The 18,317-nt window shown below is 41.0% G+C and overlaps 1 protein-coding gene across 8 annotated transcripts in view; it reads right to left on the bottom strand.

Annotated features, from left to right (window-relative positions):
• Window positions 1-879: 879 nt before the first annotated feature.
• Window positions 880-18,317, bottom strand: part of SCHIP1 (schwannomin interacting protein 1) — a 411,898-nt gene continuing 394,460 nt past the window's right edge. For 6 of the 8 annotated variants that reach the window (XM_058187952.1, XM_058187949.1, XM_058187947.1 and 3 more), the window contains 4 exons: window positions 16,669-16,792; window positions 15,114-15,207; window positions 10,968-11,018; window positions 880-1,659 (listed from right to left, as the gene is read on the bottom strand). In XM_058187952.1, the coding sequence (XP_058043935.1) occupies window positions 1,608-1,659; window positions 10,968-11,018; window positions 15,114-15,207; window positions 16,669-16,792 (321 nt within the window). In that variant the 3' untranslated portion in view covers window positions 880-1,607. Of the gene's footprint in view, window positions 1,660-10,520; window positions 10,711-10,967; window positions 11,019-15,113; window positions 15,208-16,668; window positions 16,793-18,317 lie in introns of those variants that run through there. The other 2 variants (XM_058187950.1, XM_058187951.1) reach the window with 2 other exon arrangements.

Below are 18,317 nucleotides of genomic sequence, written 5' to 3'. Positions count from 1 at the left end.
CTGTTTCCCATCCAGACCGTAACAGCTTCCAGACACTAGAAGACACTCACAACTTAACTTCAATTGCCAGGATCAGAGATATATTACTACCAACTCATATATGTAATCAAGAGCTTCTGACAGGGAGGTTGCTGTGCAGCAGGGAAGTGTGATGGAATGTAGTCTGGATTTCCAGGAAGGATGGGTTACTTTCCAGAATACAAAGGCAGTGGAATTTGTGAAGTCTGGTAAGCTAAACCAAAGGAAAATGGCTAAAATTGCTCTGCCCTAGCTATTCCCAGAGTACCTCTGTAGTTTTGCAAATAGTTGCTTTAATCTGGCAAGTTGTATATAAGTGAAGACAATAAAGGGGACTACTCATAAGAAACTCCATGTACCATTTTTGGTGCTTGAGGCTGACTTCACTTTTGCCAGACTAAAGCAACTATTTGCATTACTACAGATATATCCTGGGAATAGCTAGGTTTAAGCCATTTTAACTCTCTTCCTGCAGAAAAAGGCTGAAAAACAGCTTCTATCCCAGAGCAGTAACTACATTGAATTCTACTGTATAGTGCAAAATTAATGCAATATCAGGGCTTTTCAATTCAAGTGTATAGAATGGGAAGGATGTGTGTTTGTGTTTTATTTTTTTTATGGATAATGTACACTGAAGATGGCATTTAATTTTGTTGTACAAAATGTAATGACAGCAAACTAAACTAAACCCATTGTGTATGCTCAATGAATGCAGAGTAACAAAATACAAATGTTTAAAATGATTGACAAGTGCACAGACATTTTTTTCTGGTAATGAAAATAATAGGATTTCAGATATGGTGAAATATATACCATTTAAGTCATCACATTGTTCCCACTAATCAACAAGAAGACATCGTATGAAATAAATTTTTAGTTTTTATTTTACATATTTATACATAAAACTTTCAAGGGAACTCTTTCAACCCAACTGCATGTTAAATAGCACATCTAAAAATGAACTTTCGGTAGTCAACATTCACAAAATGTTGAAAACTGAGTTATATATATATATGTATATATATATAACTGAAAGCTACAAGTTCACTACGAGGCAGGCATGTATGTTTTTTTCTTTTACTTGTATAGCACCTTCAAATTACAGTCTCATTTGTTTAAAACTATGGTGAAATGATAAAAAGTAGTCAATGGTAAAATACTGTTTTAACTTAAAAGTCTCTAAATAAACAAAAATAAAAATTAAACTATCCTCCTCCTTCTTTTCATGTTTGCAATGTTTATAAGTATTGTACATTTTGTTCTACAGTAAGATTATTGAAATGTCCAATATTTAGTGGCACAAGTAAAAAAAAAACCCTAAACCAACAGCAAATAAATTAAAAAAAGCAATTAGGCCAGTCACCGGACATAAAGCTTCAGATAGTAGGGAGCAATTCACCAAGCACTCTTGTGCATCCACCATTGTTTTAAGGAGGGGTTCGTGCAGGGTTCCTGGTGCTTGGCAGATTGTGCCCAGAATCAATGGCTAACATGGATTTTCTCATGTGCCAGGTGTAGAACATCAGTGTTTGTACAACCACAGAAGCAAAAAAGTTCTAGTCTGTTTTTTAGTTGGATGGCTTCCCATTTTATTTTGTTGGCATTTTCTCAGTCATGTGCTTCTGCTGACTTTCAGCATGTCTGGAGAGAAATGGAAAAAGCTACGTTATTGCATAGAAAAACATTTCCCATTTTAATGTAAAACAACCGCACAGAAGAATCATCTTGGGATAGGAAAGACAAAGAAGTTAGTCTTATATTTATAAATTTAATACATACCTATACCTATACCTACACACACACACACATATATATATAAATGGCCATATCCCAAGATTACTGATTGCTTTAAAATGTGTGTGTGTGTTTGATGCATTAATGTTAACACACATTTTGTTTTAGAAGGCTAAAGAGAAAAAAAAGATTTTACTTTCTCTTCCACAGATTAATCTTGTTAAGATTCATAGTCTAGAACACCCCTTCATAGTCTACACAGAAGTGGGGAACCATGGCCCTTTGTGAACTTCAGCTCCCAGAATTCCTAAGCCAGCCATGCCAAGTGTAAAGGTTCCAACTAACAAACCCAAGCAAATCAGAACTCTGAGGCCAAGCACTTTCTCAAAGAATTTCTTTACTGGGTAAATCGTAATCGGCACACTTGAAGGAAAGCCAACTCTGACTTTTCCCACGGTTACAGTATAATTAAAACCAGTAATGAACTCTTTGCCCCAGTGTCGTTAGTTGTCACCTTGGCCAATTAGGTTGGCAAGCTAACCTCCTTTCTCCACTGCCCAGGAGATGATCTTGGTTCTCATGAGAAAGCTCTGTCTTGTATCTAGTAATATATTCCAACTCCCCCCCCCCCGACAATGTGTCTATGTTGAATCAGGAAAATGGCTTCTGCCAGATTCAGTTCGGTGTTGACACTGACCCAACCATGATGCTGGCTCAGGAATTCTGGGACTTAAAGTCCACATGGACATGTGGAGTTAAAGTCCACATGTCCATTTTAGACTACCCCTGGTCTAAAAGAATACCACTGTTAAACAAAATGGAACAAAACTACCAATAATGTAGAAGAACATGAGAAAGAAACAAATGTAGAGTAACAGAGTAATAATGTGCCTGAAAGAAACTAGGGAAATCCAAATTAAAAATTTTTCTTCTTCAATCTTTCTGACTTGTCTCAGTTTAGGGTTCACAGAGGTTGGCGGGAGAGATAAAAGACACATTTTGCACCAAGGTGTTGCCTCGGATTTCACCTGGCCTTGACATACTCTGCATTATATCTGCTACCAAATTGAAACTCATCTCAGCCTCTTCCCCCCTTCCAAGAAGATGAGTACATAGTATCGCTTCTTGGCCTTTTGGCTAAGATCAAGTGTAGTTTTCATGAGACTTGCATAATCTTTGTCATCAAAAAGAAACAAGGGTAGAAATCGTTTTTTACTTTCAGTTTCTTTTGCCAAAACAATTTAAGAGCTGCTTTGGTGCTGTATGATCATGTTGGGCTATTTCATACTTTATTTCATCTATGAGGCAACCCTCTTTATCACTCAGTGATAAAATCCAAAGTAAATACTGCACCCTTTTCCTTTCATGAACAATAGCCTACTATGGTACCTGTCAAAATTACCAGCAAGGTTGGAGTTCCACTATTTTTTTCTTCCAACAAATACATTTATGGTAGAAATATTCTCAGGCCTGTTACTTTTTGCTGCCGAGGAAGTGAATACAAGGAAATACACAGAAATTGTGGGTTTACAGCCTGGTCCCCAAACATTTTGTACAAGAGCACATAAACATTAGCACTTTTATCTCAACAGGGGAGAAAAACTTGTGGCTCCAGGGCTGCACCTATCCTCCGGTGCTTTCTCTAGAGCAAGGATGCTTCCGGTGCTTTCTCTAGAGCAAGGATGTCAAATTGACGGTCCCCGGGCCGGATGTGTCATGCACAGGGAAAGCTCCGTGAAGGGAAAAAACATCACAAAACGTCACGTGACAGCAACACGACGAGGAGAGTTTGACACCCGTGCTCTACGATTATTCAAAGTTTGGACCACATCGTCATTTTTGAATATGAAAGAAAAATTATTTAATTCATGGGAATTATTGCGCTAAATATAGTTTCTTTCTTTACTAGCCCATCATTCTCCTTCACGATTGAACGGATGTTAGAATGCATTCACTGAAACAAAAAGACACAAAAAGAGAAAAAAATCTATAAAAATAATTATTAAGTCTGATGCTGGCTGGAGAATTCTGGGGATTTAAGTCTACGCTCCTTAAAGTTTGAAAAATATTGCTTTAGAGCTTTAACTGTCTGGAAAGCACATGAAGCCTTAAAGCATATTGGAAAATATACAGTTGTAGCCTAAAGGTTGCATTTTGCAATCTTTTTTAAGGAGTAGCTCCGCAATAATCAAGATAGGCTCTATACAAACATTTAGGAATAGTGTCAGGAGGCATCTTACTATCACAATTGAGCTTATAATACTCCTTATTACAGCTGATATTTCAGAGATGTAGATGATAAGAAAAATGTATTTTCTGTCTACAAAAATGTATAATCTGTCTACATCCATCTACCTCCATGCTTTGAAAATCCAGAATTTTTGATACCTGTCTAGAAATGCATGAAAAGACACCAATGGTAAAACTGTATTGCGCATGTATTAGTTAAAAGTGCATTTTGGATGCTAGCACTGGCAATAATGCATCCCGATTTGACTTCAGAAAGTGTCATAAATCAGGTATTCACACTACGCTGCTGGACTGTAATAATGGCCATAGCCGTAACAGTAGCCAAACATTTGGAAATAGTGTCAAGAAACATACTATTAGACATGCTTATGCAGATGTACTTCTTTATGCAGTCACATTTTGCTCATTTGATTATTTTGGAAACTGAATTTTTTCAAGAGGCGGATCAGCACTGTAGTTCTCCTCTGCTGGCTGGGGGCGGGGGAAGGAGATGGGATGGACGCCTCCTGCAACACTGTTTTGGCCAGCAGAATGGTGTAGGTGGCCATCTAGGCTGAAAATGGGCCGCAGCCATCTCCGTTTTGGCTGCCAGAGGCACTGCGGGCCAGACCTTTGTTATTTCATGGGTCGGATTTAAGCACCCTGCGGGCCGCAGACCTTGAGTTTGACACCTCTGCCCTAAGTAATGCCCATCCTAATCGTAACTTGTGCTGATTGTAAAGTGAGTTGGTCATATCGCCAATTTGACTTTACGACCCTTTTTGTGGTAAAGTGAATCACTGCAGCCATTAAGGAAATGGATGAATTGCCATGGGCACAGTTTTGCTAAAAAACAGAAATAAATGCTGCTTTTTGGCAAAACTATCATAAAATGTGATCATGTGACTGCAGGAAATGCAGTCCAGTTGCCAAAAATGCAGTCAGGGGACCACGGTGCCCACAACCATCAGAACTTCAAATCCAAGTCAGAAATACCCTGCTAAGCAATCAGTTGTTGGTTGAGCACTACCTGTATTCATGACTTTATCTAAGATTTTGATATCTTGTTGAGTTTTAATGCTTTCAGATCTCTTTAAAACTAATTTTGAGGAAATAACTTGCAAGATTATATCAATGTGGACTATTATTTTCATATTTATTTATTAAAATATTGCAGCTACCAAAAACTTCAGGAAAAGGTTTCTTCCACTCCCTATTATCTAATCATTTTAAGTGGCTAGATTAAGTGGCTAGATACTGTAGCTTGTAAACCTTATTATTTTACAATCGAATATAGTTCCATCTCACAAATCTGATAGTTTAATAACTTGTGGCCTAATAATGTTAGCTCTCCCGTCCTGCTTAGACAGCCAGTACCTTGCTTGGTACCTGTGTTTCTAAGTCACAAAGGTGTTTTTTCCAAAAGACAAGTGGACTTTCTTGGTGTTTTTTTTGAAAATGTTTCACTTCTCGTCCAAGAAGCATCTTCAGTCCAACTGAAGATGATGCTTCTTCAGTTGAACTGAAGAAGCTTCTTAGATGAGAAACAAAAGTTTGGAAAGAAAACACCAAGAAAGTCCAGTTGCCTTTTAGAAAAATCACCTTTGGGATAACCATGGCCTGGAAGATTGAGAATTGAGAATGTGCACAAACTGTGCTTCTAAACTTCCAGTTTCACTATACGGAGTTTCTAGAAGAGCAGAGTTTCAGAGACTTACTCCCATTTAAGCACTTGTGAATAAATGTCTCCCTTGCAGACTTCCAGATTCAACAGTGAGTAATAGATGCTACTAGAGCAGTGTTGGCGAACTTTTTCAGTGCCAAAATGGGAGCATGCGCCGGAAAATAGAAGAGCAGCCACCTGGTGCGCATGCGCTCTCCAGGAAGATGATAATCCAGTTTCTGCCATGCACATGCGCACCGCCCATTTGGTATTCCAGTTTCTGGTACAGACGCGTGTGTGTGTGCTGGAAATCAGAAGATCGTCTTCCCGGCGCACGCATGTGCACCGGACGGTTGCTCTTCTGGTTTCCAGCGCTCCCTCGTGCATAAAGACCAGCTGGCCAGCACACTGGACCCAGAAGAGCAACGGGCAATGGCGCACGTGCCCAGAGAGATGGCTCTGTGTGCCACTTCCAGCATGCGTGCCATAGGTTCGCCATCACGTATAGACGTAGTGTCTGTATGAATGCTCCTTTATATTTTTAAGCATAAATCTTTGAACAGGTTACGCTTTCAGGTCCAAACAAGAAGAGGGGAAAGGCATCATTATAAAAGTCTTTAGTTTTTGTTTTAATTTAGATAGTAGCAATTGCCATCTAAATTTTAACTCTCTTACTGCTATCAATACGGTATGTGGGAGAGGCAGATATGGCGGAAGGGGGGGGCACATCAGGTTTTGGGGGCACGCCCTCGCTATCTAAGAGCGATCGCGTGCTCCGGCCCCTCAGAATTTTCTCGTTCCCCGAGTGGCCAGAGTACTCGGGACTTGGGCCTTCGGCTGATGTTATGTAATGCAAGATCCGTGGTTAATAAAGCCCCCCTGATTTCAGATCTAATTCAGGAAGGGACCACGGACGTTATGGGCATTACGGAAACCTGGTTGGGTACTGAAGGGGGGGTTCCCCTAGTAGAGATGTGCCCACCAGGTTTCCGAGCATTCCATCAGCAGAGGGCCCAAGGTAGGGGTGGCGGGGTGGCAGTTATTATTAGGGAGAGTCTGGAACCGAGGGAGACCATTGTGCCTCAGATAGCTGGGTGTGAAACCCTCTATGTGAAGTGGGGTCGTAGGACTCAGGTGGGCTTGTTGATCACGTACCTGGCTCCTTGCTGCGTGACAACAGCCCTGCCTGAGCTGTTGGAGTTGCTGGCTGGGTTGGCAATTGAAACCCCTAGACTGTTGGTCATGGGGGATTTCAACTTGCCATCAACTGGCGTGACATCCTCGATCGCTCGGGAGTTCATGGCTTCCATGATGGCCATGGACCTGACTCAATTAATTGATGGCCCTACTCACATTGGGGGTGGCACCCTAGACTTGGTTTTTATCTCTGGCCAGTGGCTGAATGATCTGATTTTAAATGATTTAGTTATTGAACCTTTGTCATGGTCAGATCATTTTCTCCTTCGTCTGGACTTTCAGACTGCTACCCACCGCTGCAGGGAGACAGAACCAATATGTTGGTTCCGTCCCAGGCGCTTGATGGACCCTGAGAGGTTCCTGATGGAGCTTGGGCCGTTTCCCGAGAACCTGGCCCACGGCACGACTGAAGAACTAGTCGCAGCCTGGGAACAGGCCGCGGCTGGAGCTTTGGACTGTGTCGTGCCTTTGCGGCCTCTGACCCGGCGTCGGTCTCAACCAGCTCCTTGGTTTTCTGAGGAGCTGAGGGAGATGAAATGCCGGAGAAGACACCTAGAGAGTGCCTGGAGATCCAGCCGTTCTGAGTCTGACCGGACACTAGTTAGGTCCTTTATCAGGACCTACCTAGTGGCATTGAGGGATGCGAAACGTTCTTACGTTTCCTTCCTCACTGTGTCGGCAGATAACCGCCCGGCCGCCCTATTTCGGGTGACCCGCTCTCTCCTTCAACAGGAGGGGCGGGGGGACCCATTACAAGGGCGTGCTGAGGAGTTTAACGGTTATCTATACGATAAAATCGTTCAGCTTTGGGACGGATTGGATCAAAATTGGGTAGATCCGGACGAGAGTTTCGAGACCCGTCTTGTTGAGAGTGTTTGGGATGGTTTTGACCCTATGACTCCTGAGGACATGGACAGGTTGCTGGGAAGGTTGAATGCCACCACATGTTTACTGGACCCGTGCCCCTCCTGGTTGGTGCTGGCCACGCAGGAGGTGACACGAGGCTGGCTCCAGGGGATTACAAATGCTTCTTTGTGGGAGGGAGTCTTTCCCGCTGCCTTGAAAGAGGCGGTGGTGAGACCTCTCTTCAAGAAGCCTTCCCTGGACCCAGCTGTTTTAGGAAATTATCGTCCAGTCTCCAACCTTTGTTTTACGGCGAAGGTTGTAGAGAGTGCGGTGGCATGTAAACTACCCCAGTACCTGGATGAAACCGTCTATCTAGACCCGTTCTAGTCCGGCTTCCGGCCCGGATACAGTACGGAGACGGCTTTGGTCGCATTGGTAGATGATCTCTGGAGGGCCAGGGATAAGGGTTACTCCTCTGCCCTGGTCCTATTAGACCGCTCAGCGGCTTTCAATACCATCGACCATGGTATCTTGCTACGCCGGTTAGAGGGGTTGGGAGTGGGAGGCACCGTTTATCGGTGGTTCTCCTCCTACCTCTCTGACCAGATGCAGATGGTGTTGACAGGGGGCAGAGATCGGCTCCGAGGCGCCTCATGTGTGGGGTGCCGCAGGGATCGATTCTCTCGCCTCTCCTGTTCAAAATCTACATGAAGCCACTGGATGAGATCATCAGTGGTTTTGGGGTGAGATACCAATTGTACGCTGATGACACGCAGCTGTACTTTTCCATCCCAGGCCACCCCAACGAAGCTATCGAAGTACTGTCCCGGTGTCTGGAAGCCGTACGGGTCTGGATGGGGAGGAACAGGCTCAAACTTAATCCCTCCAAGACGGAGTGGCTGTGGATGCCGGCACCCCGGTACAGTCAGTTGCAGCCGCGGCTGTCTGTTGGGGGCGAGTCATTGGCCCCAATGGAGAGGGTGCGCAACTTGGGCGTGCTCCTGGATGGGCGGTTGTCTTTCGAAGATCATTTGACAGCCGTCTCCAGGAGAGCTTTCTATCAGGTTCGCCTGATCCGCCAGTTGCGCCCCTCCTGGACCGGGATGCCCTATGCACGGTCACTCATGCTCTCGTTACCTCTCTTCTGGACTATTGCAATGCTCTCTACATGGGGCTCCCCTTGAGGAGCACCCGGAGACTCCAGTTAGTCCAGAATGCGGCTGCGCGGGTTATTGAGGGAGCAGTTCGGAGCTCCCATGTAACATCTATCCTGCGCAGACTGCACTGGCTGCCTGTTTTCTTCTGGGTGCGCTTCAAGGTGTTAGTTACTACCTTTAAAGCGCTTCATGGCTTAGGACCGGGATACCTACGGGACCATCTACTGCCAACGTCTATCTCCCAACGACTGGTGCGCTCTCACAGAGAGGGGCTCCTCAGGGTACCGTCAGCCAAGCAATGCCGGCTGGCAGCCCCCAGGGGGAGGGCCTTCTCTGTGGGGGCTCCTACCCTATGGAACGAGCTTCCCCCTGGACTTCGACAAATACCTGACCTTAGGACCTTCCGCCGCGAATTTAAAACCTACTTATTTCGTCTTGCTGGACTCGCTTAAATTTTAAATTATTAAATTGATTTTATGGGTTTTAAATTTTTTGTAAATTTTAGAGGGTAATATTTTATCTATAAGTAGCCATATCGAATAGGTTTTTTAAGGGTTGTTTTTAGTTTTGTATTGTTATTTTCTTTCTGTATTTTATTCCTGGCTGTACACCGCCCTGAGTCCTTCGGGAGAAGGGCGGTCTATAAATAAAAATATTCTATTCTATTCTATTCTATTGGAAATGCTTTTTTTCAGAAGCTATTAGTAATTAAAGGTCACTTCTATTGAGATTGCAACAAGTGAATAGTAAACAACCCTTTCCATGCAGCTATTCTTTTAAAAGTAAAATCTTCGAGCTTGATATTTGCTACAAACCATTAAGAAATTTCCAGCGATATGCTTAATGCCTGTCCAGTTTTGTCCTTTGTAGCCACATGTTTTTATAGCTGAGCAAAAATGCATTTCCAAATTTTGTCCATAGAGGGCATGCAATTATTTCTGTAGATGTATTTTACAGAAATTTCTTACTGTATATCTGACTCTTGCCTCAACTTCAGAAAAACCCACATCATCATCATCATAATCATCATCATCAAAACTATAAACATATTAATGAAAATACTCAGTTTTGAAACAGTGCAGTCTAATCTTTCCAGAGGCCTATGATAAGAACCATTCGATTATTAAGTGCTGCAAAAATTGCTGAGAGAATATGATGTGTGCTCACAGTATTTTACTGATAAGGCTCAAAAAGACATGAAACATTAATATGCTTCAGTCATTCATCTCTAACCTTGCATTCTTCTGGTTATATTTCTATTATGATTCTCAGATATCCTGGTTATGCATATTAGGAGAGATGCAGTTTCAACAACTTTGAAGGACACTTCGAAAATTGGGAAAAGCTAGCTTAGATATTTCATTGCCTATAAAATGGGCCCTTGCAAGTATTGACTGAGTTCAGATGGATTCAACTTCATAATGAATGTCATGATGAATTGAGATAAATCTATACTTCCTTTTTCAATATTCACAATTAAAACACAGCAGCCCAAAGTTTTAATGCAGAGAAATTATATATTTGAAAAGCATTTGGGTTAAAATAGGATGCGTTGTAAGTACAACTCTCTTTCTTCACAATTTGAAGTGATTTTTCACTCCAAATCCTTCAGATCTTTATGAAACTTAACTTCAAAACTTCCTAGGTTCTCAGACTACTATGTATAAAAGTATTGGCAAGGATGGTGGTGGTTTGAGAGAACGAGGGGCAATCTAAATGCATTTATCAAATAATTAGTCATTAGTCGTTAGTCATTTCCAAATTACCTCATCTAAACATTGGCTCCATCAAAAAGACCGTGTGGTTGAATAATCAATGGCATGACATCATAAATAAGCACTGAAGATATTGTGTGAATTTAAGTTCCTGGAATTTTGAAGATGTTAGATCAGTGGTAGAGCACACAACATTATATGGAAGGAAATTAAAAGAAAGGCAGACTAGCATATTTTGCTGTGAAATTACTACAGAGACTTTCTTAATGAGACAATCTGGGAAACATGAAAGTAATTGGAGCAAAGGACAACAAAGGGTTTACAAAAGAGGGAAAGAGAGTGAATATTGCATGAGGAGGGGACGAATTAGAGAGATCTGGATAAACAGAGCTTTTTATTATATTTTACCTTGTCTGTAGCAATGGTGCTAAATTATCATGGCATTGATAGGGGGCCACACTGTAAGAGAAATATTACAGAAAAAAAAACATAGTTGGGTTTGCTCTGGCTCAGTTAAGTCTTGGTTTATAGATGATGAATTCTTCTCTTTTAGGATTAAAATCTATCAAAAGTTGAGGTGAAAAATCCAGCCAGAGCAAAATTAATCAATTTCAAGTCATTGTATGCATCTATTGGCAAAAACCTATGAATTAATCACAGAAACACAACATGTATTTTGAATCATGTAGTTTGTGAATTTCCCTATCACATCTCCACGTTTCCTCCCCAGCAAATTCTATTCTCTATTTGATCATTTGATAAATACATGTTGGCACTATTACTTGGCTCTCCTCTTTAATCACTCAGAATTCGGGGTTGGGGGGGGGGAAAGGTAAAGCTATATTTAGAAACTTAACATCATTGATCTTTTAGCCATCTCTGGGATTATTTTGACTGATTTTGCTCCCTCAAGTCATACAATACAAAGTCATTTTCTATGGCCAGCCATGGTTCAATTCTTTAAATAATTAACAGCAGCCTTCTGTTTGGATATAAAATTCATTAGTAAATATGAAGTAGTAGTAAATATATGTCAACTATCCCATGAAGTAGGAAACAAAGGAACTACATGATCTGTTAAAAAAGGTGATTTAGGGCTCATCCTCAAGTCCTGTTACCTATGGCATAGATGTCCCACTGTTTTTAGAAAGTTATGTCCTCATAAGGTAGCCTACATGTTATTCCCCAACTTAATGCAGAAGGATCCAAATTAATCCTTACAATTCCAGTTCTTCCATCTGCTCCATCCTAGAGCTTGTATGATCTATGATACTTCATTCACTACCATGGTGATGATGTGCTTAAGGACAGGTGTTTGCTGACTCCCATTGGATTGTCAAGGCTGCAGTAGGCACACTGCTTATCTTTCAGTGACCACTGCCCTTCACAGCCAATTTAACTTGGGCTGAAAGAGAGGCTTGGCACTGGGTTTCTGCTGGGGCATCTACCTACCTAATGCATGACCTGTGGTTTGTGAGCTCCTTATAGATACTAGTATACTATTCTTGTGAGAAACTGCTATTATTGAATATCTGTTCAGCAACCTATCAAAAGACTGTAACTAATCCCTAAAAAAGGGCTGCCAGTTGATTTCTCATGGATTCATTATAGGTTTTCTCTTATCAGAAGGATTTTGTTGGGTTATGTTTGCTGTTGCTTTTATTATGATATGGGTGGGTGAAAAGAGAAGGGTGCCATTTTGCCTACTCCAATGCCATTTTCCGGTTGGGCTATCAGGATATTTCTGGTTGCCACCAATCACAGCTATTTACTGATAGCACTGCTCTCTCTTGCAGCACTTATTCCTTTGGTATATACTGGGGTGAAATTCACACAGAGTTTTCAGTTTCCTTTTTGGGCCCAAGCAAAAGGAAGCTCAGTAAACAGCTGTCCAAAAATAGCACCGCTGACTGACTGAAAAGGTAGACAATGAGCCTCGGATAAAGCAGATGGAGCTCTTTTTTTGTGTGTAACCATAGCTTGTGTAACCTGCTTCACACTGCATTCCTCTTTTGCTCTATTGACCTGGCCGCCATGACACTCATAAATCTTGATTAGAAACAGCCTGGGTTTCAAGTTCTGGCTTTTTAAAGCACCTCCTCAGAAGTTTACACAGTTCCTAGGCACATGGATTGTTAAGGGGAAGACTTGCTTCTGCAAATCTGAGTCACACTGGATGACTTTGTTGCAAAGCTGCTCTGACTCATCACTTCAGCTAACCAAGAAGCAGCTAAAGCCTTCCTCCCAGGAACCCACTACACTTGCCCAAGCCTGTCTTCCACGCCTCCAGGTGAGTGACTAGGGAAGCCCAGAGAAGCAGGTTGAGAGGTGACGCAATGTTAAGGGAACCCTCTAATTGCTGCTCTTAAATTGTCCCGTGATAAAAATAGAAGAACCTGATGACTTGCAATCCCCAATGCAGCACATATTAGAGCTTAACAGTCCAAGCAGCTGAAGTGTAGTAACACACTTATCTGACAACAACTCGAGCATGCATGTTCATGCAACTGTGAGAAAGAGTCCTTAGCAAGATATAGCAAGTTGGAAAAAAAAAAACAATAGCGAGTTTATTGAGAAAGGGATGTGGCAGAAGTAGAAACCAACAACATTTGGCATTCTAGTCAAGATGAACATCTCAAAACAGACTCTAAATAAAGAAGTGGCTATACCTGCGCTTCAAGCAATTCTCTGACAACTTTTACTATTTCCCTGGTAACAAGATCTTCTCAAAGCAAAGGACAGACAGAACTATTATACCAGAAGCAATTAGAAGAAATACGAAGTGTTGGATTCTAAATTACAGATTGATTCAATGATTCAAGAAACTCCATTAATAATCAGATAGGGAAATATAAACCACATACAATTGTTTGATTGACAAAATTTGCACGTAATCTTCTGATTTTAAAGGACAAAGCCGCCCGCATTAAATCAACACACAATCAGGTACCTGTCTGGTTAAAAATAAAGTAGCAAAACAAACAAACGCAGAATCAAAAACCCTACCAGCAATAATGACACCCTTTATTAAACCAGATTTTTTTCCAATGTTCTAAATGTTCATTCCAAAAGAAAAGAAGGTCAGATATTTACCCAAACACCATTTTCTATCCAAGGAGAAATTGTAGGAGATTTTTTTCAGGGGTGAAATCTAAATTTTTATGCTACCCGTTCTGTGGGCATGGTTTGGTAGGCGTGGCTTGGTGTGGGGGGGTTCATGGGGTGGGGGTGGCTATGTGACTGGGGGATCAAAAGACAGAAACTTGCTAACAATGTCCTGCTGGAGCAGGGTTGGACTAGATCAGAGGTCTCCAACCTTGGCCACTTTAAGACTTGTGGACTTCAACTCCCAGAGTTCCTCAGTCAGCTGAGGAATTCTGGGAGTTGAAGTCCACAAGTCTTAAAGTGACCAAGGTTGGAGACCCCTGGACTAGATTTTTTTTTTTGCATTTATATCCCTTCCAGGTCCCTTCCAGGTCCCTTCCAGCCCTGGATTATCCTCTGAAGCTGCATCTAGTGCCAGGTTTGTACCCCTTCCTTCCTCTTCTCCTTCCTTCCTTCCCTGCCTCCCTCCCTCCTTTCTCTGTCTCTCTCTGTCTCTCTCTCTCTCTCTCAAAAACGACCGCCCCACACCATTTTTCCTCCCAGCCTACCTGAAGCCTGCTAGCCACATCAAAAAAAGGGGAGGGGGGGGAGTCCATTTTTCCTCCCGGCTTCAGGCTTCAGGGAGCCTGCGGGGAGGAAAAGTGGACAACCCCCCCCCAGTTTTTTGGCTAGCACCCAGCTGAGCCGCGTGATCATCAGAGGTTTTTTTTTTTACTTTTAAAAGCTTTTTTTTGGCAGAAGAAAAAATGCTTTTAAAAATAATAATTAAAAAAACCTCTGATGATCGCGCGGCTCAGCTGGGCATGGGGAGGGGGCAGGGATTTTTGCTACCGGTTCTCCGAATCACCCTCTGCCATCACTACTGGATCGGGCGATCCAGTGTGAACCGGGAGCATTTCACCCCTGGTTTTTTTGGTCGGGTGCTTCAGCCAAATTTGTTTGGTACGAACTGAAGGTTAAGCATTGCAGCTTAAAGAATGTTGTAAGTTAAGAAGATGGATTTTTAAAAAATTAAGCCCCCTCCCCTGGAAATTATTCATTCCCATGGTATTTATTCAACAACTGCCCTGAATAAGAATTCTGGAGAAATAAAGCCTCTGCATGTTATTGATGATATTGCTTTGTAAAATAAAATAGAAGCAAGCAGGCAAATAAGCAAGTCATGTGGTAGCATCATGGTGCATGTTTCATCATTTTGATGAACTCCTGGCTTGCTGTGAATGCTACTATTGTGTAGCCCTAAAAATAAGCCGTTTCAACCTGGGAACTCACAGGTCTTAGAGATTTTTTATAGTTTTCAGAATATGATCCAAGCTTTGCATTGATGAGAAAATAGTTTGAGGAATTCAGAACATTTCTTCCCACCCAAGGTAGCAGTGACAGGTCATTGCCCAACAAATGATTTTCATGCAGGCCTTTATCAACAGAACCTGGTCTGTTGATACTGACCTGGTCAAGTCTTCAATGTCTACCAGCATTGCATCTTGCTCTGTGTGCAATTCATCTCGAATAAGCAGCAGTTGCACCAATTCTTCATTTAAACCTGATTTTGAAAAGGGGAAAAAAAAAAGGAATTTAATTAGTTCTCTTCTATCCCTAACATTTTAGATGCTTTTCACCACTGTGAGGCAGACGTTTGATATCTCATTCCAAACAATATAATGGTTTCCATTAGTTTTTTGGCTTGCATATAAATTAGGAAGGATGTGAAGTCATGTTTTAAGAATAGTGAGTAGCAAAAGTCTGAAATAATACTGTTGAGAGGTCTCATGGGATAATCAAGGACAAATTTTAGAAGCTGCACAGAATCTTAAATTTTTAAGTTGACAGGCAGTCTATGGAACATCTGGCTTTTCTTCAACTGAAGGAATTGATGGAAAATCCTCATGACTGGATATCTATGGGACTAAAGCTGCATTTGCCACCAGCAGATTGCCAAGGCGAGAAGCTGCATTATCTAAGAGGTCATGCCCTCCAATTGTGTTGGGACTAAATGTCTTGTGTTTTAATGCCAACCCATCTGGAGCACCACATGATAGGAAAGACTGATGTAACATGCAGCCCTGGCTCTACCAATACATGAAAGCAGCTATTGTTCTTATCATAACAGCTACTGATTTCACATCAGAAGAAAACAACTAAAATGAATTCTTCACTCCCTAATTAGATAAAGGCCTCACAGTGTTTCTCAACCTGTTGTCCTCCATATGTGTCAGGACTATAACTAATGTTGACAAGTTGCAGCCTCTCCAGAAGTTGAATGCTTGCTTGCTTATTTATTTATTTTATGTTATTTGTTTATTTATTTGCTAGATTTATAAGGCTGCTCAATCAGTGTGTCTCTGGATAGCATGCCAGATAAAAATAAACAATAAAAGAAAAAAATCACACAGCACTAAAACATACACAATTAAAACATACACAACGTGATGTATTTATGTAAAAATTAGCCAATTCTCCATGACAAATTGACCCATTCTTTGGGATCAGAGTGGGAAATAAAAGTGAGAGAAAGAACGTACTGGCAAATCATTAATTCAAGCCCAAAAGCTGAATTTGACCTCAAATTGTCTTTTACGTCCAGAAAAAACCCCAATCTCTTTCATACAGGACTAGGAAAAAACACAGATGTATTTCTAGTCTAGAATTCATTTTTTGTTTGGGGACACCTGCACTCTCTCCCATCATCCCATTAATTTGTATAATCTATTCTCCCACTTAAGGTGAGAATATTAAGCTCAATTTATTACGGTAATTGTCAATTTATTCAGCTGGGGATGCTGAAGAACCCTGAGGAAGTCTGTATGCAAATTACAAAATAACAATTGGTTTCTAGGCTACTGGTAGACGCATAGTGTCAAATCATAAGATTTATTCTTATCTAGTATATCATTATAATCCTGCCATGGGGACAACGGAACCTAATATGAAGTACTTTGACCTTAAAATATTGTGAATAATAGTGAGACAAAGAAAAAAGGCAGAATTAGTATTTTCAACTTACTTTCTATCTGTGAATGTAGATCATTGACTATCACTTGTAGTTGCCCAATTGTCATATCTCTCAGGTCTGCGGGTTTTAAACTTCTTTTCATCAAGCATTCACTTATATGAGGCATATGTGGCAGCTAAAAATAACATTAAAATATTTAAGGCATGCATTAAGTTTGAGCAGCACACTCTTTGTTTGCAATAATCAACTCCCTATGTCAAAATAGTAGCAGTAACATTGATAATTTTTTAATATTTTATTAAAGTGTCTTGAATAGTGCACATACAGGTATCTTTACTTACAACATTCATTTAGTGACCATTCAAAGTTACAATGGTACTGAAGAAAATGACTTATGATTATTTTTCACACTTACAATCATTATATCTCCATGGTCACGTGATCACAACTCAGAGTTTGGCAACCGGCATATGTTTATGATGATTGAAGTGCCCCAGAATCATGGGATTACCGTTTTGACTTTCTAATAAGCAAAGTCAATGGGGAAGCCAGATTCACTTAATAACCATGTTACTAACTTAACAACTGCAATGATATAAATACTTGTAGCAACTGTGGAAAGAAATGTTGTAAGATGGGGCAAAACTCACTTAACAACTGTTTTGTTTAACCACAGAAATTTTGGGCTCAGCTGTGATAAGTCGAAAGACTAGTATAATTTCTAGATTCTGTACCAGTGTACAGAATATATAGTCTTATAGAATTCTTTATTGCCCAAGTGTGATTGGACGCACAAAGAATCTGTCTCCGGTGCATAATAGAATAGAATAACAGAATTGGAAGGGACCTTGGAGGTCTTCTGGTCCAATACTATGCTTAGGCAGGAAACCCTATCACCATTTCAGACAAATGGTTATCCAACATCATCTTAAAAACCTCCAGTGTTGGAGCATTCTGGAGGCAAGTTGTTCCACTGATTAATTGTTCTGTCAGGAAATTTCTCCTTAGTTCAAGGTTGCTCTCAATGTACACATAAAATAAGCTCGCAATGTACATATAACGAAGTTGTAGGTCATAGGTCATAGTTACAATTATGAATCATAATGATTAATGATTATATAGGGGAAACTCCCTATCCACCAAAAATGCATATTGATGCCATTCACACTTGCAGCCGAATCTTATGGTACTGTATTTAAGATTTTAGATCCAATTTTAGATTGGATAGGGAAGAGAATCTGTTCTATGAAGCAGGAAAATGTAAAGCATAAACATCCAGCATGGCAAAACTGGCATGGGCAAGAAAAAATTGAAGGCTTGGAAAATGTTATCTTCATTATCTCCTTTGTCTCACCACTTTTGTTCAATACCTAAAAGGCCAGCATTACTACAAGTAGTCCTTGATTTACAATCTGTCGCTTAGCGATTGTTCCAAGTTATCACGAACCCTGATAAAGTAACTTATGATCTGGATTTGAATGTCTTTTTCAAATGACCTGGATTTGAATGTCACATGAATGCATTTTCAGCACTCAGCAACTGGCCCACATTTGTGGATATGTGCAGTGCCCCATGATCACCTGAAAATTTTATGATGTTTTTGCCAGAGTCTGGTAAAAATTTATGTCCTTTTTGCCAGAGACTTCTGGCTTCCTACAAAAACTACTTTATAGTGAACAATGGTTTCTTGATTCTATATG

Source organism: Ahaetulla prasina, chromosome 6 (assembly GCF_028640845.1).
Source record: "Ahaetulla prasina isolate Xishuangbanna chromosome 6, ASM2864084v1, whole genome shotgun sequence".
Taxonomy (NCBI): domain Eukaryota; kingdom Metazoa; phylum Chordata; class Lepidosauria; order Squamata; family Colubridae; genus Ahaetulla; species Ahaetulla prasina.
This window is presented reverse-complemented; position numbering and strand designations above follow the sequence as displayed.